The sequence below is a fragment of the Betta splendens genome, chromosome 21, assembly GCF_900634795.4.
Source record: "Betta splendens chromosome 21, fBetSpl5.4, whole genome shotgun sequence".
NCBI classification, from domain to species: domain Eukaryota; kingdom Metazoa; phylum Chordata; class Actinopteri; order Anabantiformes; family Osphronemidae; genus Betta; species Betta splendens.
The window spans coordinates 13,163,803-13,190,961 of NC_040899.1; the positions used below are offsets into that span (position 1 = coordinate 13,163,803).

The 27,159-nt window shown below is 44.1% G+C and overlaps 1 protein-coding gene across 1 annotated transcript in view; it reads left to right on the plus strand.

The window, feature by feature from the left end:
- The window catches only part of LOC114846730 (partitioning defective 3 homolog B-like), a 127,339-nt gene that overhangs the window by 79,346 nt on the left and 20,834 nt on the right, over positions 1-27,159 (plus strand). Inside the window, 4 exon segments of the mRNA XM_029135733.3 lie at positions 669-788; positions 877-1,105; positions 1,107-1,237; positions 12,167-12,287. Of these exon segments, the coding sequence (XP_028991566.1) occupies positions 669-788; positions 877-1,105; positions 1,107-1,237; positions 12,167-12,287 (601 nt within the window).

Below are 27,159 nucleotides of genomic sequence, written 5' to 3' on the forward strand. Positions count from 1 at the left end.
CTGACCAGCAAAACAAATTTATGCCCTCAAAATGGCCATAAATATAGTTTGAAGTAATGTAGGTACTGTATGGTTATACTGTACTGAGGCAAGAAGGAGCCGAGTCAGAGGCTGTCATCACATTGAAACTACTGTGTGATCGTTTAGTGTGTGTTCCAGGTAACGACTTGTGCACTGTCCAGTATTGCTGAGTCAGCAGGCTGCTGTGGTTTGAGTATTGATATGTGGCCATTTAAAATGGGCTTTGAAGTCAATAAGGTGCATGGCATCTTTTAATTTAGATTCAGCCCTACTGTACAGGGTACAGCACTTATTGATCAGTAGCTTTATTTATAGCTTCACTGTTAAATTTATTGAGCTACTGTGTTTAGTACAGAATCATTTTGTATTGCTTTTGATGGGGTAAATTCATATCCATATATCCACATCATACATTTGCATGTGTGTGCATATGAGAGAAACTGAAGTGTTAATACTCTACTCCTGTCACCAATTCGCTATATAGGATGTCACACAATAGTGTGTGTGTTTATGTCAATGTGTTTATATGTAAATGATTTGCATTTCCCATGTTGAATTCGATTTGTCGTACAAAGTGTGTTTTGTGTTATAATTTAATAATATTGTCTTGCCCTGTTTTTGATTTCCACCTGCTTCTGTCTGTTCAGGTTTGGAAAGAAAAAAGAAGAGAAGAAGGAGGCGAAGGAAGCGAAGGCAGCTCTGCAGCGACAAAAGTCAGGAGTTCTGAGCGACCACGAGTTCGAGAGGATGAAAGAGGAAAGACAGCGGTATGTAGCTGCCCCTTAGCGCTTGCCTGGTCTGGAGTTGAAGCATATTGACCCAGCTGTATGATCAAGCTCTCTGTTTGAATGGCAGAATCGAGGCCGTGCACCCTGAGCTGCGGGACCACGGGTCCAGAGAGCCGCGCGGTGGTGGGGCCGCGTACCCGAACGTGGAGGACGACGACGCGGATCCCAACTATGCGCGAATACAATCCTTCAGGGACAGAGACGTGGGTCCGGCGCCCCGGCCGCTGTCTCAGTCACCGCCCTACAGCACGGTCCAGCGCACGCCTTCTCCCCAAGGCCCGTCCGCCTTTCCAGGACCCGGGCAATTATGCCAATGGTCCCGGTGTCCACCCTGACGATGACCCGCTCGATCGGTTGTATGCCAAGGTCAACAAACCAAGGGCAGCTGGTACCACGTCTCCTCCTGCTCCCGTTGCCCCAAATGACAGGTGAGCTTTGTCTGAAAAAGGCTGAAGGAAGTGATTGGGTAGATGTTCTCTGCTCTGTCTCCAAACATCCGTCTCCCTGCTGTATTATTTTATAGTGTTCTTTTGCTGATGCATCACGTTTTACCCTCCTCGTTCTCTTTTTCCTGCTTGAATCGTGTTTATCCGCCACAGGTCCATTTGTGTGTTTCTGCGAGTGTGCCGTACACGGTGGTGTTTGAGAGCGGGGAGAGGAACAGACAGGCAGGCTAAAAGGAAATATGACCTGTGCTTTCTTTGAGTGCTTGAATACTAAGATTCCCACTGACACGCAGTATGTACAAAGTATCCCACCAAGAAATACAGAAGAACTCACTGCAGGGCTCCAAGTGTACTTCTGACCTTTATTATGTCAGTCACAGCTCACGCACTTCTGGTTTATACCTGCAGATACTCCCACACACACATGCAGTCACCCTATTCCTGTAGCTGTCTCTAGCGCCGGAATAAAACCTGCTTGATGGACAGTTCCAGGCATCGCAGGGATGTTTTCTGACACAGTGATTTTCATATTGTTTCCTCCTAGAATAAATGCTGTTTGATTATGGAAAGTCAAGGCGCCTTGACCTTGTATTAGCTTTCATGCCTAAAGGTGTAGCCAATCCATGATGGCGTTGCTCTCTCAACTATTCTCAAGCAACTTGCAAATGCTATATATATGATGTGCAGTAAATACTTCACCTGTTGCTTTGCACATGTGCCATCACTTTAGGTTTGTTATCATACGATATGATTTGTATGGTGTGCACCATTCGTAGTTTGCCAAGTTTGGCCCTAATACTGAGGTGCGTGTTGGTTATGGACACAGTTCTGTTTGCTGGTGCTGTTCGCTCAGCGTCACTTCCTAGAACCTGACGATGCAGACAGAGGGAAGTATTGGCTGACAGTAATCGATGGAGCCTAAATAAGGAAGGCGGTGGGTCAGCATTGTCTGTGTGTGTCTGTGTTACTGTGCCCTGAGAGGGGACGGTGTTGCATTAAGCCTGTGGGTGATGAACCAGATCGGTAAAAACCCTGTTCCATCAGCACAATGAACACAGAGGAACCCGTCGCCTCAACCGCTCGTATGAACTGTGTGCATGTATAAACTGCGTGTAGAGTAGAAAGTGTCAGAGCCAAATGTGCTCATATCTGTGCATCCCAACCAATAACCTACAGATAAACAGCATTTTGCACCGTAATCACAGCATGAAACATCGGGGGGTGGTTCGGCAGAATTGTGTGACAGTGTCTTGAGCATAAGCAGACAGTCATAAGTTTGTCTGCATTCATTATTTATATGTAGTCAGTGGTGGACTTTAAGCCACTCTTTTATTGAATGGTTATTTAACCACGCTGCACAGAGATACATTTGGCTGCACTCTGTCCACCTTGAATTTAAAAGGACGCAGTGAGCGCACTTGGTTATGCATGGAGGAGTTTAATGCAGACTTAGATAAACCCATTACACACGCGTATAGATTATCTGGACTGTCTCCACATGGGGAGGTATTTCCTGTAATTCCCCTCCTGTAGTTTTGTAGACTGGCCTTTTAACAAGCCTTTTAATGATCCCCATGTACAGTGCATTATCAACCCTGTGTTATTAGGTGCTTATCAGCTTGATCATTACTTTGTTACGACCCTGTGTGATCACCTGTACAGTCCCTGTGTATCTTCACATTTGAAATTTTCAGTCTTGACTAATTTGGTGTTTTTTTTTGTTTGTTTTTTTTTATCATTAATATGTTTAAGTTTTACCAGCCTAGTGTGAACATTAATTTCCATAGCGTCCCAACTCATAATAGCTCCCCCAGTTACTCTGACACTCCCTGTGTGATTCATATAGCAAAGGAAATACCAAGAATGGCACAAACAAAGGGACTGGTCTGAAGATTTAGTTTGAAGGTTCTTTGTCCACCTTCTGCCAACACACATTGATGTACATGTACTATATCAATCCCAGTCCTCCTCTATCTCTTGGACTGTATGTTGAAACCGCAACAACTAATTCCCTCTCATACCAACTCATACCAAATCCTTGCACTGACAGAACATGAACACTAAAACCTGGTCTACACCCTTGAAAAGTTGTGATGCCTGGAAACGACCTTACAATTCCAAAATATGTGCTACTCTGCAAAAGTGTCCACACACTATAATAAGAGATGTGTACACATGAACACCCCCCCCCCACACACACACACACACACGCTCACACTCTATTCTCCATAGTGACCACCTTAGCGCCGAATGAGTGCTGCCCTGGGTTTTCTTGAGTGGATTCACCCCTACCGCCTGTGCCAAACCACTACCACCTAACCATTCCAAGTGCCCCAGGCAGGTTGCCATAACAACCACGACCTTTGGCACGCCGCCAATTAGAAAACAATCAGCCTGGAGAGATTAGAGTGGAGTGGATCTCGAGGTGGATAGCTGGACGGTAGCACAGTGGAAAAAAGGAGAGAACAAACAACATAAAGAAGAAACCTAAATAAGGGCTTTATCCATGAGTTAACCTCTAACCTGAGGAAAGCGTTTTTCATCAGTATGTGCGCCATTTCCGTACTTTACACATATTTAATGACAGCTGTTGCTGTGTAGTGCCTCTGAATCAGAATCTGCTCGATCCATGAAACCTGATGGAGAAGCTGAAGTTCCTACACCCCAGCTCCCCCCTGTTCATTTTTGTTTTGCTCCATTCGTGTTTGTTTTGGGTTTGCTCGACTAAAGAGGATAAACATGTTGGACGCGATTTCGCCATTGGCTTCGACTCATCCCACCATCTGCCATTGCGAGAAACTCCGAAAACTTTTATCTGCTTGTGCTGGAAGAACAGGCGTCCTCTCGCGGCTTCATATCTTACAGTAATAGTCTTTCCTTCTGCAAAGCCGGCCGCCAGATTTCCTGCGAGATACTTCACAGTGTGATCCAGTGCATGAACAGTGTAGTGCTCGCTGCACAAATATGCAAGTGAAATACCACATTTAGGTATTTAAAACATAACCTAAAACCTATACCTTCACAGACTGACAGTATTTAAGGGTAAATGCACACGTTGTTCTTTCATCGTTTTACTAATTACATCAGTGTTAACCACATGCACTCCCAAAATGTCTATTAAGTGCCAGAATGATAAAATAAAGACCAAGAGAGATGAGCTCTTAGCGTTGCTTGGTTGGTCACTGGAGAGCCTGTCTTTCCTGCATGTTAATTAATCTCAGCTCATTGAGTGCCACACACACACACGCGCACACACACACACACACACACACACACACACACACACACACACACACACACACACACACACACACACACACACACACGCTTTCCTTTTCTTTACGCAGTACTTTCTCTTTCTTGCCCTCTTCACACATGCATATTGTGATGAAGCGTTCACTTAGTGCCAGGTTGGTCTGTGCTGTTTTCACTTTCCCGTAACAGGTTATTTGTTTGTGTGCGTTTGTGTATTAAGGGATGTGTTGGTGCAACAGTACTGTGGCTCCAATTGCGTTACATGATTTTGCCTCAAAATGATCAAAAATCTAATAATAAGTAATGTTAGTCACAATTCAATGTTCATAATTATTAACAACCACATACAAAAACATGCAGAAAGAAGCTACAGAGCCTTGTGAGGTCCTTCTGTGATGTATGATCTTTTTTCCAAAACAGACCACAACCAATTGTTTGCTTAAGTAACTTAAAACAGCTCCTGTTTAATGCAAGAGGCAGTCATTTCCCGCAGTAGCTTGGCAGGACGGTTAGGTAGAAAAGCTATTCTTTAAACAAATACAACGGTTTTTCATCAACTTTAAAATGGCACCACACATCTGTGCACAGGCCAGAAATTGTTGTGGAAGATCTACTACATCAATAGAGTCTAAAATTAGCTGAGAGAAGGTGACTGATCCAAAGAACTTGCTGGTAATTATGAGGTACAATGAGGTAAAATGTAAGGTGAAGTGGAATTAGACAAAGAGAAAGAGAAGTTACAGGTATTAAAAGGAAATGGAGGAGGAGTGAAACTGGAATGTGGTTGGGGAGAAGAAAGAGCCAGAATGAGGGTTTGGAGCTAAAAGAACAAATTATTGGTAGGAAGTGATGTAGAAAAGGGTCATTTAATTCTTAAAGCAGGAAGGGAGTGATTCAGAAAAAAAGAAAAGGAAGGATAAAGGTTAGGAAAGAGCAGCGCTGAATGCAAAGAAGATACAGTATTCAACATGTAGACCTTTCTGAGGTAATAATTGAGGGCCATTGAATGTTTAGAGCTGAAAAGAGGTGATTTTGAAAGCAGATGTGAGTGGACCCGAGTAATTGCAGGGATGACTAAAGTGGATCAGCTACTGACGAGAAAAGGATAAAAGATGAGGTAGCAGGGGATTTAGGTGAGAGATAGGCTAAGTGGATGTTTGGGGATAATTCAGCTGAAGAAACAGGGAACGAGGTGGACAGACTGGGGACGTGAAGAAATAGGGTGGTAGGTCAATTTAAACTGAGAGAAGGAGATATAGTGGTATATATAGATGGTATGAAAAGAAGTGAAGGTATAAACCCAACTGGCCATGCTGGGAGGAATGGGAAGACGTGGTGGGAGCCAGGCGAGAAAAGGGCCGGAGTGTGTGTTTTCCGGACTTGGAGTGCGCGATTCAGCCCGGCTAATAAGGAAAAGCTCTCAAGAGGCACTCGTCTGCCCTGTTCTTTCCTCCCCCTCTCCCCCCCCCCCCCCCCCCCCCCCCTCTCCCCTCCCCCCTCCAGTAGACCCTTTTCTGTGTCTCTCTTCCCCCTGTTGCACTCTCTTCCCCTCATTTATGGCTTCCGCCTCTCATATTTGCACAAGGAGTCCTCGATGGAAAGACAAATTCCATGCAAAGGACATCTGCTCGCGCACGCAGCAAGAGGACACATGGGCGCACGTCAACGTTGAACATACAGACGCCTTTTGCTCAGGTGGAGAATGAGCTCGTACTGTGTATTAAAACTGTACCCTCAGACGTAATGCATGTTGTTTAAGGATTGAACAGATGCATTTATTGCTGATATCTGCTGGACTGACTTAAAGCATGTGACAAGTGATGTCGTCCTCAGAAACAAGTTCAAACATCCCCACTCCAAAACAGAAGCTCACCGTTCTGTTCATCACACTGTGTACGCACACACACACACACACACACACACACACACACACACACACACACACACACACACACACACACACACACACACTGTTATTGCTAAAGAGTCAGTTTGCAGTTTGGCGTTTCCTCTGTGTCCGTCAAAGACTCCCTGCACTTCGCGTGCACCCAGAGGGGATGTCTAAACGATGCCATGCCGAACAATGCGGCAGTGATCGTCACGAGCGGCGCCCCCCTCCCCTCTTGGACACGTAGGCATTGAGACAGCCAGTCTGATTAATGCCACGGCGGTCGATGGAGCGCTAATTACTCCCCGTGCTTTGGACGGCGCCGCGTAAGGAGCACTGTCATATCCTGTCAGCTGCGTTTTGAAAACGCGTGTCACTTCCTGTTAGCCCGTGGAGAACAATCGAGCTTCACGTACACAACCAGCGGCCCTGTCTTTATTTTATACAGCCCCCCTCTGACCCACCTGCCAGAATTGGTGGTCTTTTGTTGTCAAACTCTATTAGCAGAGATGCCAGCTAATTAGCGGCGAGGACAAGCCTGGGAATTAGGAGGAAGAAGATGATGAAGGGTGGGATGGGGGACAAGGAAGGGGGGGGGGGGGTGCAGACGCAGGACAGAGGAGCCGATGATAAAGTGCTGGGACGCGAGAAAGGATGGATGGGTATCGAGGCCGCGGTGTAAATGGCAGCAGAGATGATTACCTGCATCGGGTGGGACAGGGTGACTGAGCGAGAAGAAGAATGAACGGAGATGTGGGGAAATTGAAAATGGATCGAGAGAGTGACAGATCTGAATATTTACTGGACTAAATGAGTGCCAGTAAAGGAAAACACGAAATGGAAAGTGAATATATCAATGAAATGTCAGTATGACAAGAGAAATGGCAACGGGAGCTCATATCTATGTAAACAGATGGTTAATACCGCACACTGATTAAGGCTTTTCTCCACTAGTGAGGATTCCTCTGTATGTGTGAAAGCAGCCGAGTGGAACCCAGATCTGAGACACAGTACAGGCCCAGATAACGCATTGACCTGTGTCCGTTGTTGTGGGCTACTTGATCCTTGTAAGACACAGCTGATAATGATCCTCTACCCCACAACCACACACCAGGGAGAACGCGCGCAGACTAGGGCGGACGCGTGGAAAGAGGAACGACTGCAGCTCCCTCTCGTCATCGCCGGTCAATAGTTAGCTTCATTCGCTCCGTGAATCCGTGCTCCCTCGCTGTTATCGACTGAGGTTTATGTCCTGTCACGAGGCAGTATAATATCATCCAGTCTGTTTAATTGTGAGGCGAAAGAGTTAAATTATAATTAGATCCCGTCTAGTGAGGAATTATACTTACGTGGTGCTGAATTATTATGCATTACTAGGCTAATTCATCCTCTTTGTATCACTGACTCAGAATGAGTCAGTGTTCACTACCGTTGTGCGTGTGAGCCATCTGTCGTTTGTAGCGTTGACATTTGTAAAGCTGCAGCAAAGACGGCGTCATTCGCCGCATTGTTCGACATCAGCAGGACCCGGAGTCGCAAGTCTCCCTCTTTTCCCAAAACGGGAGGAACGAGGCGTTTATGCACAGTAGGCGCCGTCTCCTCAGCGCTGGAATCAATTGCAGCGCATGTCTTGGAGCGCTATTGATTTCTACCAAACGGCCATCATGACTTTGTGTTTCTGCGCTAATGAAAAGAAATTTGACTTAACTATATGAGATTTTTTTTCGTCCAGAAGGTCAACAGCTGCACTCGTGGGTGGCATTTTTTATTTATTTATTTTTGTTTTTTTATAAGGAGAAACGGCCTCCACACGCACATTATATTTAAGGGTAAAAATACAATTTCGCTCCCATTGATGCTGAACTGAACCGCTCCACATCCACAGATTTCACTGTGTGGTCTCGGGTTTTCTGTGCACACAGTTCCGCACACGCCTTTATAACACGTGTGTGCATACGGCAGATGTGATAAATCAGCCTGAGCCCGGAATCTGAGTAACATATTTCCCCTGTGCCACATCTAAGAGGAGACCATACATCACCTGTGTTTGTTTGCTACACGCGTGTTGCTGCTTGTGTGGCAGCCTGAAATCCTTTGGCCATTTTCTGTCAGATTTATGAAAGCTCACAGCTCAGAGTCATCTAGCAGAGAGCACTAAAGACATTTGCTTGACCTGTCTTTCCCTCTCTACAGTACATTCCTCCATTCATTTTTTTTGTTGTTTAACCAAGGTCTATATGTCTTCAGGTGAGAATGACTAATGGTTTTGCAACATGTGGTTTGGTTTTGATGGTTTTATTAACTCAGTGCCTTTTCAAGGTGTTTACATTTTCTAATACATAAAACATCTTCAAACATGTATATATACAGTTTAAACACATGCATAGTTTTTTTTTCCACTGAGCTGGGTTATTACAGAAGCTGACAGATCCCACATTATGCCATTAAATATTTATGTTAAATATACATAACCTATGATCACATCTCACACTCCATCCTGGCTTCAGCAGTGGAGCCATGCATTTAGATGAATGAGATGACAAAGATCCCGAAAGTGATTTAAAGCAAGGGACACATTTTAAACTTCAGAAAAAATAAATTGTACTTCTTTAAACCAGTCTTGTAAATATTTATAAGCTTTAATGACAAGGACATATTCCTTCACTGTGGATGTTGATATATTTCAAGGCCTATCGCGCCATGTTATTAATGGAACAGGAGTGTTAATTATTAATAGGAGAAATATTAACAGCTATGCCAAGTTTCCATTTCTGATTTTAAACATTTATAGAATTATTATTGGTGTGACACAGCAAAAGCGAGAGATTGATTGTGTGTGTGTGTGTGTGTGTGTGTGTGTGTGTGTGTGTGTGTGTGTGTGTGTGTGTGTGTGTGTGTGTGTGTGTGTGTGTGTGTGTGTGTGTGTGTGTGTGTGTGTGTGTGTGTAAGCAAGTGAGGGTCTATTTTTGCTGGGGTAGCTTTGACTTTTATTTTAAAATATTAGGCTTTAAAATAAAACCACAAAGTCCTAAGATCCATAATACTTGTGTAAAGGTGTTCCCTGAGAGTGTGGGTGAGGCATGAAGACATTTTACTTTCCCACCCATTTTAGGTGCACAGGCAGCTGCTCTGATCACACACAGCACAGCGCTGCGTCTTTGCTGTTTGGCTGCAGCCACATGGACGGGTCCTGCAGTTTATTGGTGTTTAATGACCCCAAGGTGGTTAGAAAGTGAAGTCATACAACTCGGCTTCTTTTATAGCCTCACTTGTTTCTCCAAAACGAATCAATCGCGTTCTCAATCTGTGGTCATACTGTAGAAATGTTTGTGCATCCGTCTTCATCTGATTAGTTTCCTCTTGATCCCGCCCTCTTCGCTTAAGTACTCTTTGTGTGCCCGTGTTTGCGTTTGTCCCAGTAACCGAATGTTGTGCACGTTTTACTGCCTGATCCTCACAGGCCCAAAGTGGGCAGTCGGGGTGTGTGGGTGAGTGTCAGAGAGAGGATATTTGCATAAGTTGTGTATCATCTGGCGCTCCTCGTGGCACGAATCATTTCTACCGAGAGGCAGAAGAAAGGGAGAAGCCTAGCAAAGAAGAAAACAGCACAGGAAAGACCATACAAGCACAGAAACCCGTGCGTTTCCTGATCTGTTGGACCCAACTGCAAGTCTCCATTTCCATGTTTAATTCTCAGCCGTATTTTCAATGCATGCAGAGGTTCGTGTGGCCCTAATAAATGAGAATGAGATCCAGTTCCACTCATAAGAATCCAACAGGGGGATACAAACCACATAAAAACACTTATAACGAGGGTGAGAGCCGTCCAGTGTAATGACGCGTTACCACTTTTAGCATTTGTTTTTTCCTGGTCTGGTTTATGACGTGCTCCTGGGCAGCAAATACTGTGCAGATGAAACAGTCGGAGAGCCTCCGTTGAACAAAGGAAGGTTTTGTATTTGTATTTGGGACGGGTCTGCGTTTTAGGGGGTGCCTTGTGGGTGAAGGCAAATTGAAGAGAAACAAATATGTGGAAAGGAGCATCGATGGTCAGGATTCACAACAGTTTATTTCTGTCTTTAAGGTTTCCTCACGATGCTGCCAGTTTGCCCACGGTCGTGTCTCTGTCTGGTGCATTGTGGGATACTATACGTAGGACAGAGCCGCTGATGCTGAATAAGGCTGTAAAGAAACAGAGGATGGTGTTGCCAAGCGGGCGTGTACCGTTCACACACACTGGGTTTCCTGGAGCGCATGCGGGCGACATGATTTGTGACGGGAGCCCTCATATAATATGTTTGCGGAGCTGCAGATATTGCATTCGTCCACCCGGCTCTCCGAGCTCGAGGTTTCGACCAGAGGAGGGGGAATTAATGTGCAGGACAAAATAAGAGAAAAGGTCAAGACGAATGGAGATTGCTGCGGGTCCGCTCCTTTGATGGCGACAGCGTTAGAATAAAGTCTTCGCATGGAGGCGCTGAATATTTCGACTCCTCGCTCAGCCGACGGCTGTGGCGCCGCCTCACACTGTGAGAGTCCGTCTGGTGTGTAGCGGGGTTCTGGTTTTTCCCACTGCATCAGTACTGCAGGACGTCTTTGTGTTTCCATGGCCAGACCCCGGTGGGGTTGTCGTCTGGTTCATCCTTTTTGTATGTAAGGAACAGAGAGTCAGGAGGGTGTCATGCTTAAATAATGGATTGTCATTGTATTATACTATAAAACCACAGGACCCGACACCCAAAGTTCCATTTCTTCCTGGTTCTGGATTTCCACGTTCACACAAACACATGCCCACTCTGATCTAGAATGGACCAGTATTCATTTTCCCTCGTGGGTCACGCGCTGATTCTTGGTCATGCAGCTTCTAAATGACCTCTCACAGACACGCTTGCTTTGCCTCAGAGAGGAGGAGACAGCGACTTGCTGCTGTATGTTTTTTCCTGATTTTTCATAAATCGCTCGATGGCGCGTCAATGTGTTTTGCCCGCTTCCATCAACTCGGCTGATGAAACCGCACACTGCAGTTCTAATGGTGCATATAGCAATATAAGTGTATATGGCTTTAATTTCCATTACGTGTGTGTTTGTGTGTGCGCAGCTCACAAGGGTGCCCAGGGTTCAGTGTGGATTCCTTTGTTGACTGAGAAAGGAAATTCGTAGAATGACTGCTGCCTTTTGTTTTCTTGCCTTTCACAAGAGAAAAGGGAAAAGACTGAAAAAACAACACATCTGTACCAGTTAGTTTTCTTTTTTCTTTGCTCATCAAACATTATAAAGTCTTGTAAAATTACTGTTTGAATAACCATATGGCCTCTATTTACTGACTCATCATAGCGTCAGCTGTCTGATGATTTCAGAGCTGAGTGTTTTCCACTGATACTGATGGAGGTTTGCCATGAGAAAAACTTGATAAAACCCATTCTGTCTTTGGGAGTCGGTATCTGAAGAGCAACGGTATCTCAGAGTGACACTGAATTTATTCAACTTTATCATCCATGTCGAGGTTTTGACAATTCTCCATATCGACTCCAGATGTGGAACAACTCATTAAACCCACTTGTATTATTTAATAGGCTTTTTACAACATTTCTGTTTACTGTATTTATGCTTCTGCTTTGTGTGTGTATTTGATTGCATACTGTACCTAAAACTGACTGTGTGTGTGTGTGTGTGTGTGTGTGTGTGTGTGTGTGTGTGTGTGTGTGTGTGTGTGTGTGTGTGTGTGTGTGTGTGTGTGTGTGTGTGTGTGTGTGTGTGTGTGTGTGTAGCTGTGTGGACAGGATCCAGCTCTTAAGGAGAGAGTACCAGCAGGCACGGAGAGAAGGTATGGTGCCACCCTATGAAGAACTGGACCCACGGCGAAGAGGACATGACAACGACACACACATGGTAAGACTAATACAGGCACAAATGTAAGTTGGGTACAAAAAATATATATATTTTTTCTTTTACATATAGAAATTTATTGTGATTTCTCAGTTTGTGTATAATCAAGCTTCATTTATCATCTTTTATTCCAGAGGTCTTTTAACACACTGCAATACTTTTAGTATTTTTAACAAAATGGGCGAGATTTCGTGTATTTGTGTGGTTTCTTCCTCAGTATGAGCTATCAAAGCGATGACTGCTTTTGGTGCATCTGTCAAGTGATCAAGGCCCTTTAGCTGTCAGTCGCAAGGTGCTCTTTGACGCGAACGGCCCCCGTAGGCCCCGAGCCGATAGAACTGATACCATCCGCTTTTCACAGAGGAGATAAGGAGCTTTTAGTTGCTTGTCGTGCTGCAGGTGCTGTTTTTCACATCACAGAATCGTAATCACATCCTCTCAGGCAGACTTTTGAGCTCAGGCTGCCTGAGTTATTAATCTTAAACAAAAAAGGCTGCAAAACATCTGGGACACTGTAATGAAGGGCAAGTTATTAACGTACAGCAGGAACAGGAAATCGGTTCGCTCTCAGGTGTCACCCTGCAGTGACTGTACAGTCGAGTTTAAAGTCATGCATTTACCTGCATTCAGTTGCCAAAAGATCATTACAAGTCCCTGTTGAGACTCTTTAGGTACAGTATCCACTTAGCCTAAGATTAACCATTCACTGTGTTTGGTTTTATGGACTCAGTTTCATAGATTATCTTATCTTATTTTGCATCCACTACTTGACATCAACTTTCAAACACTGACATTAAAGCTACAGACTTTAAAATGTAAAATTATTCCCAAATTGCCTTTTTACTGTGGTGCTAAACTGTAACTTCCTTTATGTACACACCACAGTTTAACCTGTGCACCAATACCTCACATTCCTAGCTGAGCTTTGACAGAAGCTTTAGAACTCTTATAGTGTACATACTGTATGCTGTCTTGTTATTACGCTGTAGTAAATGAAGGGAACTGAATATTGAATTTTCATATTCAATTTTCAGTCACAATACTCATATTTTCACAGTTGTGTGCATATATTTGTTATTCTTAGAACAGTTGTGTCTAATAGATACATATAAGAATTGAAAGGCTTCAGATCCTAAGGACTGTGTCTCATGGTGTGTGCATTACTATTGTAAATAGAGTCATCGAATCCTCAGGGTAACAGAAGTGGACTATGTGCCTCTGCTTCTTGGAAGGGCTATAGGAGGGGTTATAACTAACTCACATAAGTGGACTTAGTTACGAGAGCACTTACAAGATACTGTTATGCCGCAGTATCTCATGTTAACAAGAGAAGCAAGTATCATTTCAGTCCCTACAGTCTTTTTAACAACTGTCTCACTGCTTATGGGAAAGTTGATGCTCTGTTCTCTTGTGGCAAATCATCACAATAATGTTTTCTGACCAAGGCAGTGAAGGAAGAAGCAGATTAATAATATTTATATATTATATTACAATGTATTTGTCTGAATCTGAAACAGTATTATTCCCATAATGCTGAATGAGCTTTGGTTTAAAATTGTAATAACTTTCCTGTGATTGTACTTGCCTTATTGTAATTCAGATCTCCACGTCACATGGCCTGTGACCAGCCAGGGGCGATCTCCTTCCTCCCGATAGGTGCACATCACACCATTCTCGGCCTCCAAATCAGAAAACGTCGATGTTGTTGTTTATAGAGCAGAGCGAGAGAGCAATTAGCATGTTTCAGAGGTGGAAATTAAGTTTGAAGGTTTAAAAAAAGGGAGGCAGAGGAAGAACGGATCTGAGCTGTGCAGTAGAGGCTGCCCTCGTGCCTAATAAGCCTCCCTCATCAAGGATGATGCATTTATTAATTAACGCGGGGACTGTTATTTACCTGACTGGCTTTATATGGCACGAGTGCAGGGGAGAAGTAATGGTTATGGAAGTGAGCCGATGGCGAGCTAATTCACTTTCACTTTTATTGGTTTGTTTGTTTCTCCTTAAGACTTAACTTTATAGGATTTGCGGGATGGCGACGATGAAAAGTCAAAGTAATGCGAGCTCGAGTGAGACGAAGAAGGTGAAGGCAGGCTGAACAGCGCACAGCTCTGTGTGTGTGTGTGTGTGTGTGTGTGTGTGTGTGTGTGTGTGTGTGTGTGTGTGTGTGTGTGTGTGTGTGTGTGTGTGTGTGTGTGTGTGTGTGTGTGTGTGTGTGTGTGTGTGTGTGTTTTTCTTCCTCTATGGCTCCATTACCATCTCATTGATTCATGGTTATGGCTTAGCTGTCTCCCCTTAGCAAAATTATGTTTGTCTAAAAACAATTATCAAGCAACAAAAGCCACACCGCAAGTTTGTTTCCAAGCGAGTGCATCGTGTACACACTCCCTCCTTAAGGACACAAGGCCACTGTTGCCACATACATATATATACTGTTCACACACACACACACACTCCATTTACAGTACACACTGTACTACACAGAGGGTATGGAAGCCAATTACTGTGGTGGGAAGCCTGACACAGCCTTTAATTGGGATTTAATTAAAAGGAAGGAGCAATGTCGTTTTTTCCCTATACATTGCACTTGAATGTCTGTGTTTATTTCCATTATACTCATTTAATTACTAATGGCTTTTAGAATATAAAAGCATGAAATCCTGTATGGAGTTATCTGGATATTGGAATCTAAACTAGAAAACGGTGACTGTCTCTGGGACTGTTTGATGCTAATCCCGGCCCAAAAGACACTTTCAGACAACGCAGTAATTTGCTGTCTGCCTGTTTCACATCCCTGCCTTTATTACATTACCTCAATCCTTGTGGTATTAGCTTACAAACTAAAGCTGGGTGGCAGCGATGTCATTGGGCCATGAAGGTAATGTTTCAGTTTCTGTCTTAATTTTGTATTGGGATGAGTGAGAAGGGCAGCGATTCTAGAGAAAAGACGTGGCGTGTGTGTGGAGCTGACTCAGTTTGGTCGTCACTGACAGCGAGGAGGAAAAACACCAAAGTGCTGGTGGGAATACGTGAACGCTGGCAGGATAGTTCACCCGTGTTGCCTCCAAATGCTGCCTGTGCGCGGCCATAAGAGGATCTTGTATCACATCCTGTTGATCTGGACTGAATTCCCCGTCCTGTCACAACTATGTCCTGTCCTGTCCTGCAAGTTGTTTTACAGGAATTTCTCTTTGTTTTTAGGTTCAAGGTTTCAGTTGTCTGACCCAGGTCCAATCATATCCCTAAGCTTGTCACTGTTAGAGACAGTCATGCCATTGTGTGAGTCACAGTATAATTTGGGGAACTCCCAGCACATTATTCCCAAAACCTGCTCCCTCTTTTTACAACTGTGTAGAGAAGAAGCTAAATTTAGTTCATAGGTAAAGCTCTGCTTTCTATTAATGTACTTTGTGTTTCTGGATGTTTAATGCTAATAAATAGGTCATCTTACAAAGGCTTCAACATTTCAACACAATCCTCCTAAAACTGACTCAGACAACTTTTAAATAGGCCACTGGAATACTGACACGGAGCATTGACCTGGGACAAGACAGAGCGCCTTTTCACCATGATAACACAATTTAGTGCCACTGCCTGTGTGTGTGGGGGGGTACATTAGTCATGAGTATCAGCCACTGAGACCCATGACTTTTCTACCCTGTACAAAATGGAATAAAACAGTGTTTTTGCAGAGAGCGTGCGTCTATTTGAACGCGGGTGAAGCGAGGGTAGGGCTTCTTCAGGCCATAGACACTCTGGGAGCTTAAGAGGTTTAACTATGACTAGATGTCAGTTAACTGTATATAACCACCCTATCCACCTTCACAATTCCTTCTCTCATACTGATGTATACAATACATTTGGGTGAGAAGCACTCAGTTGTATCCAGACGCTCCCCACAATGCTAACAGAAGAAAAGAGGATTGGATGATTCATTGATTTGCCCTATTGGTCAGCTTTGGATATGGTTGAGAGCATTCGTATCTCCAGTGGTAGGACAGTATTGAAGACGTGTCTCATACAGTACGCATTGTCGCCCAATTTTATTGTAATGCACCATGGTTCTTGTATTTAACTTTGTTTTTTGGCAATTAAGCATTTTTCTGGCCAAATGCTGAAACGTTTTAGTCGATTTCAGTCAATTTCGTGACCTCGAAACTATTGTATACTATGTGATCCAGCTATTGTCAAACTAAAATGACCGCATACAGTAGCTGGACCAAATTTGATGAACTGCTGCAGTCGTCTGGTTGAGATGATTGATGGATAAATTCCTTTGTTAATACAGTGTGATCACTTGGACAAAGAGGACTAGGTGAAAATGTAAAAAGCACGTCTTAGCACAATATGTAGTGAGTCCGTGAGAAATAAAGAGCGCGACCCGAAAAGCAGGGCCATATTTCTCCAGTCTTCATTATTAATGTCACCTCTGGGTGACCATAAATCCACTCGGAATATACGGCACCGCACCACCCAATCACCAAAGACGCTGCACCGCTGGCAGCAAGCTCCCGCTCACACACTCTGCACTCTGACTGCATTCATAATGATATGAAGCCAGTGCACTACAAAGGCGCCTGATATATCGCTTTGTGTTCGATCAGAGAACACACACTAGCAGACGCGTGTGATACACACACGTTTGTGGAAGCATTCTTAACCAACAAATGTTAATCTGTATTTCTGAACAATGCATTATTTGTGTTAAAACATGTGACTGAACACACATTGTCCACTAAACACTAAATATAATTGCAGAATGCAGAATATTTAATTCCAATCTACATGTATACAAGACATATTTTTCCTATGAGCACTTTCTCTATGCTCAGCGTTTTTAGAATAGGCCCTTTATTTACCCAACAGACTGATTTGTCTGCGGCTCATAAACCCACACACACACACACACACACACACACACACACACACGCGGACGTGTAATCGGACACAGGCGCACACACGTGTGCGTGGTCACGCGTCTGCAGACGAGCACAATGCGCAGCCGAACAGTGGCTTTTCCTGTGTGATCATGGGACGCGGCCCAAGCACCGTTACTCACTCTTGCCTTTTAAGGGCAAGTGGAGCGTTGGCACAGTACGGATGTGCTGAATCAAATGGAACGGAAAGGAAAGTATTGAGGAAAAAACTGATGGTCCCGAACAACTGCAAGACGTCTGAAAGTGAGAGAGCAAAGGAGCGAAGAGGAAATCTGCACCCATTACTTTTTATTAAGTGACAGATACTGTATATATTTTGAAATATAATAAGAATTTTGAGGTTAAATAATATTACTATTCTACTTTTCTGTGTGTGTGTGTGTGTGTGTGTGTGTGTGTGTGTGTGTGTGTGTGTGTGTGTGTGTGTGTGTGTGTGTGTGTGTGTGTGTGTGTGTGTTCGGGTCTTGCCCAGCGCCGGGTCAGGAGGTTGTAATTCCTAAGTCAGACATGATGGGATCAGTGCCGACTCAGTGGACCCAGACACCGGGCTGCGTCTAATGGGACCAGCGCAGACATATTCTCTGTCTCTCTCTCTCACACATACACATTTATATAGAAGATATGCATCCGCTCACTGTCTGGAGCAGTAATGGAGACACTGCCATGCTCATATACTGACATTTATTGTTCCCCCGTCTTCTCCACCTTCTCTTTCCGCCTCTTTTCGGTCCCCACGGACTAATGCGTCACTCGGTTAAACTCTCACGCGCACACACCTACACACAGAGGCATGAGGTAATCGGCAGCAGGGTTCAGTGGTTATGACTGACTGGAGCAGTTAACGGCTGACTCAGAGATTGGGAGCCATTAACGGTTAAGTCATTCACACTGACTGATCAAGCAGGATCGCATGCGTCTGTATATTTGGATATATGCACTTGTGTGTGTGTGTGTGTGTGTGTGTGCGTGCGTGTGCGTGTGCGTGCGCTCGCTGGGGTTAATGGGACGTGGAGTCACTGTGAAAATTGAAATGAACCTGAAGAGTGTTTCCAGTTTGAAGAAGAAAGAGGAGTCATCGTTATTATTGGTGTGCGTGTGAGGAGTTAAGCTCGGGCTTAATAGGAAAACAACTGCAGAGGACGAAGCCAAACGTTTAACCGTTCTGACTCAGCGCCGTTCAGGCCAAGTCACACAGCCTTCATTTGATTTGGCAGTGGAACAGTGGAAGCACACCTGGCGTTGATGGAGATCCGCTTACACAGACAGAGTAATCAAGAAGTTATTTATTTATTAGGACAGAAATAAATCCTGACCTGTGTTAAGCATGAAGAAAAAATGGTTTCAGGTACTTTTTGGGGCTTGAGGTAGTACATCTACTGTATCAAGACAGTATTATGTATTATTTTCATTCACAGCGGCCACAATAACTGAGGTTTTTAAAACAGAGCTAAGCATACATGCATTATTAATTATGACAAATCCAGTCCATGTGCATATTTCTATTTTTCTGCATTTAACGTGGTGAATCTGCAGAGTTCTATGCCTCTGGACACTGGACCACAGTGCAAGAAAACCTAATTAAGTTGTCAATTCAAATGGAGATTATTTTAGTATTGTCTAAACCTTTTTCCACCATTAAAGTCCAGCTCTGTTTTCTCCTAACAGGAATGAGATTCAATAAAAGAGACAGTTCAGTTTAACTTTATCAAGCTAAATAACCACAATAGGAAAGAACAATAACAGAAACATGCAAGAGTAAAGCCAACAGAGAACTGTTGAGGCTTAAAATAGACAGTATAGTTAGAAAGAGTTACAACAAATGAGGTAAACCGGGCCAAAAGATCAAGAAAGAAATATACGAAGGGGGTGAAACGTTGAGCATGAAGGAGGGAGATGCATGGATGGAGAAAGCAAAAGGCTGAAAGGGGGGAGAGTTATGCGTTGGGTCATTATGAAGGAATGTTAATATGATTAGTGAATGACTCTGACCTTACTGTCTGGGACTGGTGCCTGGCTGGTCCGACGACTGCTGAGAGTCTGTTAGACGCACACACACAGTGAAATAGAGGGATGAAAGCTCCCACACACACATACAAAGAGACACATACTCGCACACACACGCACAAAGAGACACATACTCACACACACACGCACAAAGAGACGCATACTCACAGGCTACACTGGTGAGAATGAAGACATGACCTCACATTAACCCAGATGTAAGGATGCATGTATTAATACCTGCTCACACACACACACACACACACACACACACACACACACACGTTACTGACATGTGCGATGTGTGTCTTCTCTCTGCCAGCAGGGCAGAATGAGTCAACATGTCATAAGTTATTATCTGATTTTTTTAAACATGCACGCTTCCCTGCAGTCTGGCCCCGTAAAGTTTGGGTCTAAGATCCAGAGCAGTTCATGGATCTGTGGGTTTCGGGTCCCCACATCACTACCTCCGTAATTTGTCACAGGGCGAGAGATGACATTTTTCATGTACTGTTGATCCTGACATGAAAAGCTGCGGAGGCTTTAATTCCATGATTTAATTCTCTGTGTATCAGCCAGTAACCTGCTATAATTCCAATTTACTGTTGCCTAGAAGCCATGGAGACGCGTCGCAACGGTTGCTGGACACCATGTAAAGCCTTTTCTTCATTTTTCTTGTCTGCTTAGAACCAGGAAGCCTTTAAAAACACTAAGACTCCAGTGTTTTTGTCCTGCACCACTCATGTTCAGTCAAAGCAAAGCAACAGCTATTACAGCACCTTACTGTAAACTACTGTTTCTTACATTTGGCAGCAGACTGCTGACTAATACTGTACTAACTGCTTTTATTGATAGTTTGACAGACGATTGAGCCTTATGTGGATATTGAGTCATGGCAGCTGGACTTCTCTCTCTTAGAGATCAGTCATGAAGCATAAGAACCACAAAAAGTCCAATAGCTGTGACTCCTAAGAGTCTTTACCAACATCCTACTGTCATACCAGAGTCTTATGTTGTGCTAATGGTCACCTCTACGAATGCAGTATTATTCAAACCAATCATTTTCTCTGTGATGCAATGCCCCTGTAACAAATAGTGCCAGCGCTTAGCAGCTGTTTCTCATTTTGACCGGCAGAGTTGTTCAGCATTGAGAAGTTCTGCAGCTCTCACTGGCGATTATGAATTGTTGTCGGTGCTGATGGAACCACGCGAGCGTGCAGCGTTTTCAACACACACTCGCACACAAAACAGAAATTACGGCCGGAAACTCAAGCTGCGTGTGTTTCTTCATCTGGTTCTTAAGACACATTCAGCAAAGGGCTATATCCGTGTCATAAGCAGAAATAGAAATGATCCTTTAATCTAGCGTGAAAGCCTCTCTTGTTACCAGGCTGTGGGCAGAAACTCCTGGAATAATACAGTAGTATACGGAGGTCACATTCTTGGAAAACCCATAGTAGATTTACTGGTGTGCGCATTTCTGCATGTGTGTGTCTTTATTTCCCCTTTTTAGCTCTAACTGATGAATATTGTTGTCTCTTCATCTTATCAGAACCCGGGTTTAGCTCTCGCGACTCCCATTCACGCTTTGAGAAAAATGCCGACAGACAAACATACGGACAAACGCACAAAGCCTCGTCCAGGTATGTGTGCAAAGAGTGATGCGCTGTGGTTCAGCGGAGGGTGTTATCACCGCTGGCCACTGCGCTGTGGACAGGACAGATAGCCAACCGCTGCGTGTGTGTGTGTGTGTGTGTCTTTTTTTTTTCTAGATTGTTGGCTCAGCCCAGTTGCGGAGGATACACACACACACACACACACACACACACACACACACACACACACACACACACACACACACACACACACACACACACACCTCTGCGTGGTCAAGTTTTCTTACCTGCGTGCACACGTTTGCCAGCGTGTCGGAGGGTAAAGTGCGCGTGCGAGTGTGTATTTGGAGATTGTCAGCGCTTCCTAAAGCAGCGTTTAGCTCCTGAGCTTCTGAGAAGCGGAAATGTCTGACGGTGAAATATGGCGAGTCATCTGGCAGATAAGGAATACTGAGCAATGGAGGGAGGGGGGGGTTGTGAGGCGTACGGTGGTAAGTGTTTCAAAATGAGAGAGGGTGCAATAAACTCAAGAGGAGTCAAAAGAGAGGGAGTGCAGCGGTGGCAGAGTGGGAACAGACTTGAGGAAATAAAGAGCCGCAGGAGTAGATGTTGAGGCCATCAGCTTCACAAATTCACTCTAAATGTGTAGATGTCATCAGCTGATATTCTATTATAGTGATATTTCAATACTGAATCAAAGTGTTTTTGATGTTTGCCTGACAAAGGAAACATGCACATTACGTACGTACCACTAACACTGAAAGACATCTCATTCCAGAGCTGTCTGTGCTGAGGCAAAGGAAGCTTTATGTGTCACTGTGATGCACATTCTCTGGGACAAGTCACTTGATATTCTTTTGCATTCCAGTAACACTCAAGCTTTGGGATTTAATATGGTCATTTTCACAGTTTGTCACCTCCACTATGAGGAGCTCTTCATTAAATTAGGCCTAATGGGCAGGAAATGCAGGTCTGCCTAGGTGATTTTTATGAGGTTTTAAGTAAAGCAGAAATGGCCACGAAAGCGAGCAGGACAAAATGTCATTGGAATTAAAGCAAGGCCGTTCATGCATGTAACATAGTAATAGTCAACAACCACATGGTGGAAACCGGTTTTCCAGTGGATGAAATGGATTATATTCAAGCTGCAACAGAGGTGCCGTCCATCTTTAAATCTTGCAGGTGCGCAGCCTGATTTTCTGTATTTTCTTAAGGTGACAATGCTGTTCTCTCATTGGTCGCCTTTAAATGAAGACATTAGTCACTAATTCAAAACAAGCCAACCTCTTCAGTGAAGATGTCTCAATGGTGGTTAAGAATACCCCCCCCCCCCCCCAACACACGCACACACACTCTTACTCTGTCCTCCCATCTGTGAGTTCACATGAACAGAAATCTCCCGGGGCTTTTCATTGGCCGAGCTCCACACTAAAAGGCGAGCTAATTGGCCAGCTGGGGCCCAGCCGGTTGGTGAAGACAGGGCATTGGCCGAGAGAAGGGTCAAGTGGCATATCATTGGTCAGATTGGCTGGTAACCTGGCAACACTCTCTCTCTCGAGGAATGCCTGGTGTGCGTGCGTGCGTGCGTGCGTGCGTGCGTGCGTGCGTGCGTGCGTGCGTGCGTGCGTGTTGGGGGGGGCTGCTCACCATAATTTGGCATTGGTACTGTCAGTTAATTTGCAGCTTTAGTGATATGAAAGTGTGTATTTGTTGTCGTCACCGGTTCCTGGTGGGTCGTGTGTGTGAATGTAATAACCCTGAGTCATTTGGTTCCTACGTTTTGGAGCCATTCTGTCACTTTCAGCTCCATCATTTTATCAGTCTAACCAGGCAAGAAGCCACAGCCAACTGGTTGCCGAGACCAAGTGTTTTGAATTTCTATTTTTGTTTTATCAGTAAATCAGTACAATCATCCAATTCGTGCTTCTGTCCTTGTCTGTAAATTCTTTTACTGGTTATCTGCTCATTACCGTCTATCACCCTGCACCTCGTTCGTGTCGTATTTACAATTTTTTGCAGTCAGTTTTCTCCAAAACAATTACAGACAGTGAAGTTGTAATAATAAAAAAATCTTGATATAGTTTTCTGATGGAAAAAAGGATGTCTTTGTCATCATTATATGTGGGACTATAGTATCAGATGGGCAGCACTCACACTCACGCTAAATGACAAAAAGGCAGAATCCCCCTCTTGCTTTCTTAAGTTAATATCAATCCACCTTCAACTTTTTATTAAGTAGCAGAGTGACTTAATCCAGAGGAAATGAGAGGTGAAGGTTAGTCACTACGGATTACTCTGGTCCCAGGACACGAAGCATTCCATTCCAACTCAGGAGATAATCATAGCCAGGTTAGCCAGGAAATTAAGTGACTGCCTTTCAGAGGGTTCTTAATCCCCCGTCTCGCTCCCTTCTTACGTTTCTCTTACTTTCCCCACCCGCACCGCTTTCTCTAATTCCGTTATCCCTGCTCCCCCCCCCCCCCTTCCCCCTCTACCCCACCTGGACTGGAGCCATATCCCGAACGATCTGGAAGCGGCTGCTTGTGTCTGCAGGAAAATTCCCCTCTCCATTTCTGGGATAGTAAGTGGCCCAATAGATGATACTATTCACCTTTTCACAGAGGGTAATATCCAACCAGCCAAGTCAGAGCTTTCACACAAATTGAAAATATCAGCCATGTTCCTCATCTCTGAAAAGGGGTTTTCGAGTATTTTGTGTTCCTATGTATCAGCCCGGCAAATTCAAACGCCTTGTTAATAAAGGACGGGATGCACTTGCCTCAGGTTAAATTAGCAGTGTAGCTTTAGGGATTTTACAGTCATTTGCAGTCATTGTTGAAGCAAGACCCCTGGAGTGAACGACTCAGCGCTGCCTTAGTGTGTATGTTGGTACATGAGTATACATCTCTTCTTAAATTCAGGTCATACTAAACAAAAGCTCAGCGAAGCGAGTGGATTTCCGCCTTCCACCAAAGCGTGTCTTCTAACTCAAAAGCAAATATTGGCTTCATTCTCCACACAGCTTTGTCCACTTTTTTCTCGATCTTGTGTGTCTTATCTCACAATTGGACACATCACATGCACAGGCAAAGATTTTGCCCATGAGCAGAAAAAAACTATGGTTATTGCTTCACGCTGGTAAATATTCAATTTAATATAAGTCACAATGACATTAATTGCAACATTTCTGAACCTTGAATTTTAATTTGAATGTCCACTGAGGAGGAGTAAGACGAAGAATGGAGGTAAAGGGAAAGATCTGAAAGACCTACATGTTTAATACTTTCGGACTGGAATGCAGGAGACTATAATCAAGAGACAACCTTAAAAAAAAAAAAAACAGGATCAAGAGATATCCTGGCCATCGCCGCCCCCTGACTGGAGGAAGAGTGAGTGAGTGAGTGAGGGAGGCAGAAAGCGAAAGTGTCACTTTCATCCTATTACAGCTCCATCTAACCTGCCAGTGCAGCCACCTGCTCCCTCTGTCACACACACACACACACACACACACACACACACACACACACACACACACACACACACACACACACACACACACAAAATAAATATATATATATAATATATTCAGCTTCTCTACGTGTACATGCACATGCATACATTCAATCACATGCTGAAAGTAGAAAGTGGGGCCTGTTCTGCTCTTATGTACTTATGCTCTTATGCTAAGTCCTGCTCCTGAGATATCATAGAAATTATTAAATAATACAAGGATCCACAATAAAACCCTGCAGAGATATTCCTACCTAAGGTGCTGACATTATAAAAATGGCAAATTTCCTGCTCTCATCTTTGCCGACTCTGTCCTGTCTCTCACCATCCCTGCGTCTTGGTCAGGGGGACTGTCTCCCCTTTCCCCCTACTTTATTACACCCCCCCATATACGTCCGTCTCTCTCTCTCTCTCTCTCTCTCTCTCTCTCTCTCTCTTTCCCCATCTTCCTTGGAATTCACCTTTCTTTGTTCTCCCTAATCCCCAAATGGGGAACTTTTTTAAGTCGGGAAGTTTGGGTCGAGTGAAGGAGTAGAGACACAGATGGAGAGTGGGGGTGGAGGGATGGGGATCTACTATCTGGGTGGCAGAGAGGGGGCTTAGAGGAAACCAAATTATCCTTCACTTTTTTGACTCCCCCTCTCCTCATTCTTCCCTCCGTCTCCCAGCCCATACACCATCACCCCGGACTCTGTCCTCTTATCAGCTCCCCACCTTGCACTTTCAAGGGCGTGTTTAACTGCTGCGAACGCTAAGGATTGATAAGTGTGTCATTGTGTGGTGGTAGTAAATTGGCATCTATTTGTCTTTTATTTACTGAATGAATTTTATGATGCATGATGATGCTATGACACAGATTCCTGTGTGAGTAAATGATGTGTGTACATTTCTCCAACAGCTTTGCAGCACAGTCTAATCCTGTCTGTGCTATTGCCTTACTTTCATTTTTACTATCGTGTATTTATCCTCATCTCCTTTTTTTCTGCACTGACTGTGTTTTTCTCTCTTTTCTGTTCCTCAATTTCATCTTCTTAAAATCTGTTACTATATAAAATATATGTATTTTGTGCTGATGCAGCTAGCTCCTGTTTCACTGTTCAGGAGGAGAGCGTGCTTGTCATGTGCATGGCTGTGCACAGAAACCGGCTAACATTCATGGAATGAGGATTTCGATTCAGTTTGGATTTAGATACAAAACGTTAGTTCACCCGGTGGAAAATCATTCGCAGATGTCTGATCTTGTTTCCAGACACGTTAAACAAACTGTGGCGCTTTTGTGCATTCAGTGCAGTGTAATTGGGCCTGTGTGAAAACTATCATTTGAAGTCCGGCGCAGACTAAACGCTGCGGACCAACGTCGGCTCACTTTAAGCAATTCAAACAATCCATAAGACCCAGTGAAACCAAATACAGCACGCAATCAAAAGTAATATAAAATTACTTCTCATCCAAAACTTTTTAAGAACACAGTGCTCCACAGTCTGAAGGTACAGGGATGTGCCCTAAGCAACCAACTCTGTGTGTGTGTGTGTGTGTGTGTGTGTGTGTGTGTGTGTGTGTGTGTGTGTGTGTGTGTGTGTGTGTGTGTGTGTGTGTGTGTGTGTGTGTGTGTGTGTGTGTGTGTGTGTGTGTGGTTGTGTGCGCGCTCAGTTTGCCGCAATGCCACCTGCTTGATAACTTTTAAATGCCATTTGAAAGAGGAAGAGGAATTAGTTTGATTGATAGGTCTGGGGGCTGATATGCATACAAACACACCCACAAGCCTAATATGCAGTCCCTTCCACACCCTTACAGACCTACATTAAATAAACAGGCTATGCTTTGCATTAAGGAGCATTAATCGCTGTATTCACGGGAGACGCTCTAAGCTGCATGCTTTGGGGGGAAATTGACTTTCTGTGGTCTTAATTGTACCAGAGGCTCAACAGCCCTGTGACATTTAACTGTGCTCCAGTCTTAATTCTTAGCCCTTTATTCTAGTGCTTTGCTGACATTTCAGTTGGAAGAGGTTTGTGAATAAAGATGCCTGGTGGTTCTTTGGTGCTGTAAACAAATAAGCCGCTTTAGCCATAATTGTTTTATTCTCTCGCCATCTTCCTCCTGCCTCCGTTCCAGTCGGACTCGGCGCGTTCGCTGCGTGTCTCCTTCCCAGCGCAGACATTTTATAGCCCAGAAGCACAACGTGGCCAAAATGGCATATGTTTAGAGAGAGGACCCACGGGGCAGTAATCAATAACAACATCTCAGCCATTCCACCGGTGGAAGCTGAGATTTCTCATCATAAACTTCGCTCTCCATCCCTCTTGCAGTGTTTTGAAAACACACACCTCCCACTCAGAGCCTTTTTTTATCTGGATAACGGTGCCAAAAGCAGGTGACTAACGGTCCACTGCTGTTCGCTAGACAACCATTACAGTTGGAAATGTGAAACCACAACTAGGGAAGCACGGAAAGATATAATGTAACGCGCCTCCACAAAGTCCTTCATGTCATGCTGCCATAACTGGAAACTAAAATGAGCTGACATTCTGTCTACACAAGAGGCTCATCTAATGTTAACTGAACTGATAGTTTGGTAAATGTCGGTCTAATCAGCAGGTAAAACTCCAAAAGCTCCAAGAAATGAATTAATGACCAATTAAGACTGTTCTGCGGAATCTACTTATATTAGCATCGTAAAATCTAATACTGTGATACTTGAGTGAATCTATGATCTTGTACACCTCTAGTCTGGTATTGTGTCCGAGTATCAGCTGTACAGTAGGTTCAGCTTTCATCACATGGGGCATCACAATTCCATTGTTTTAGTAAGAA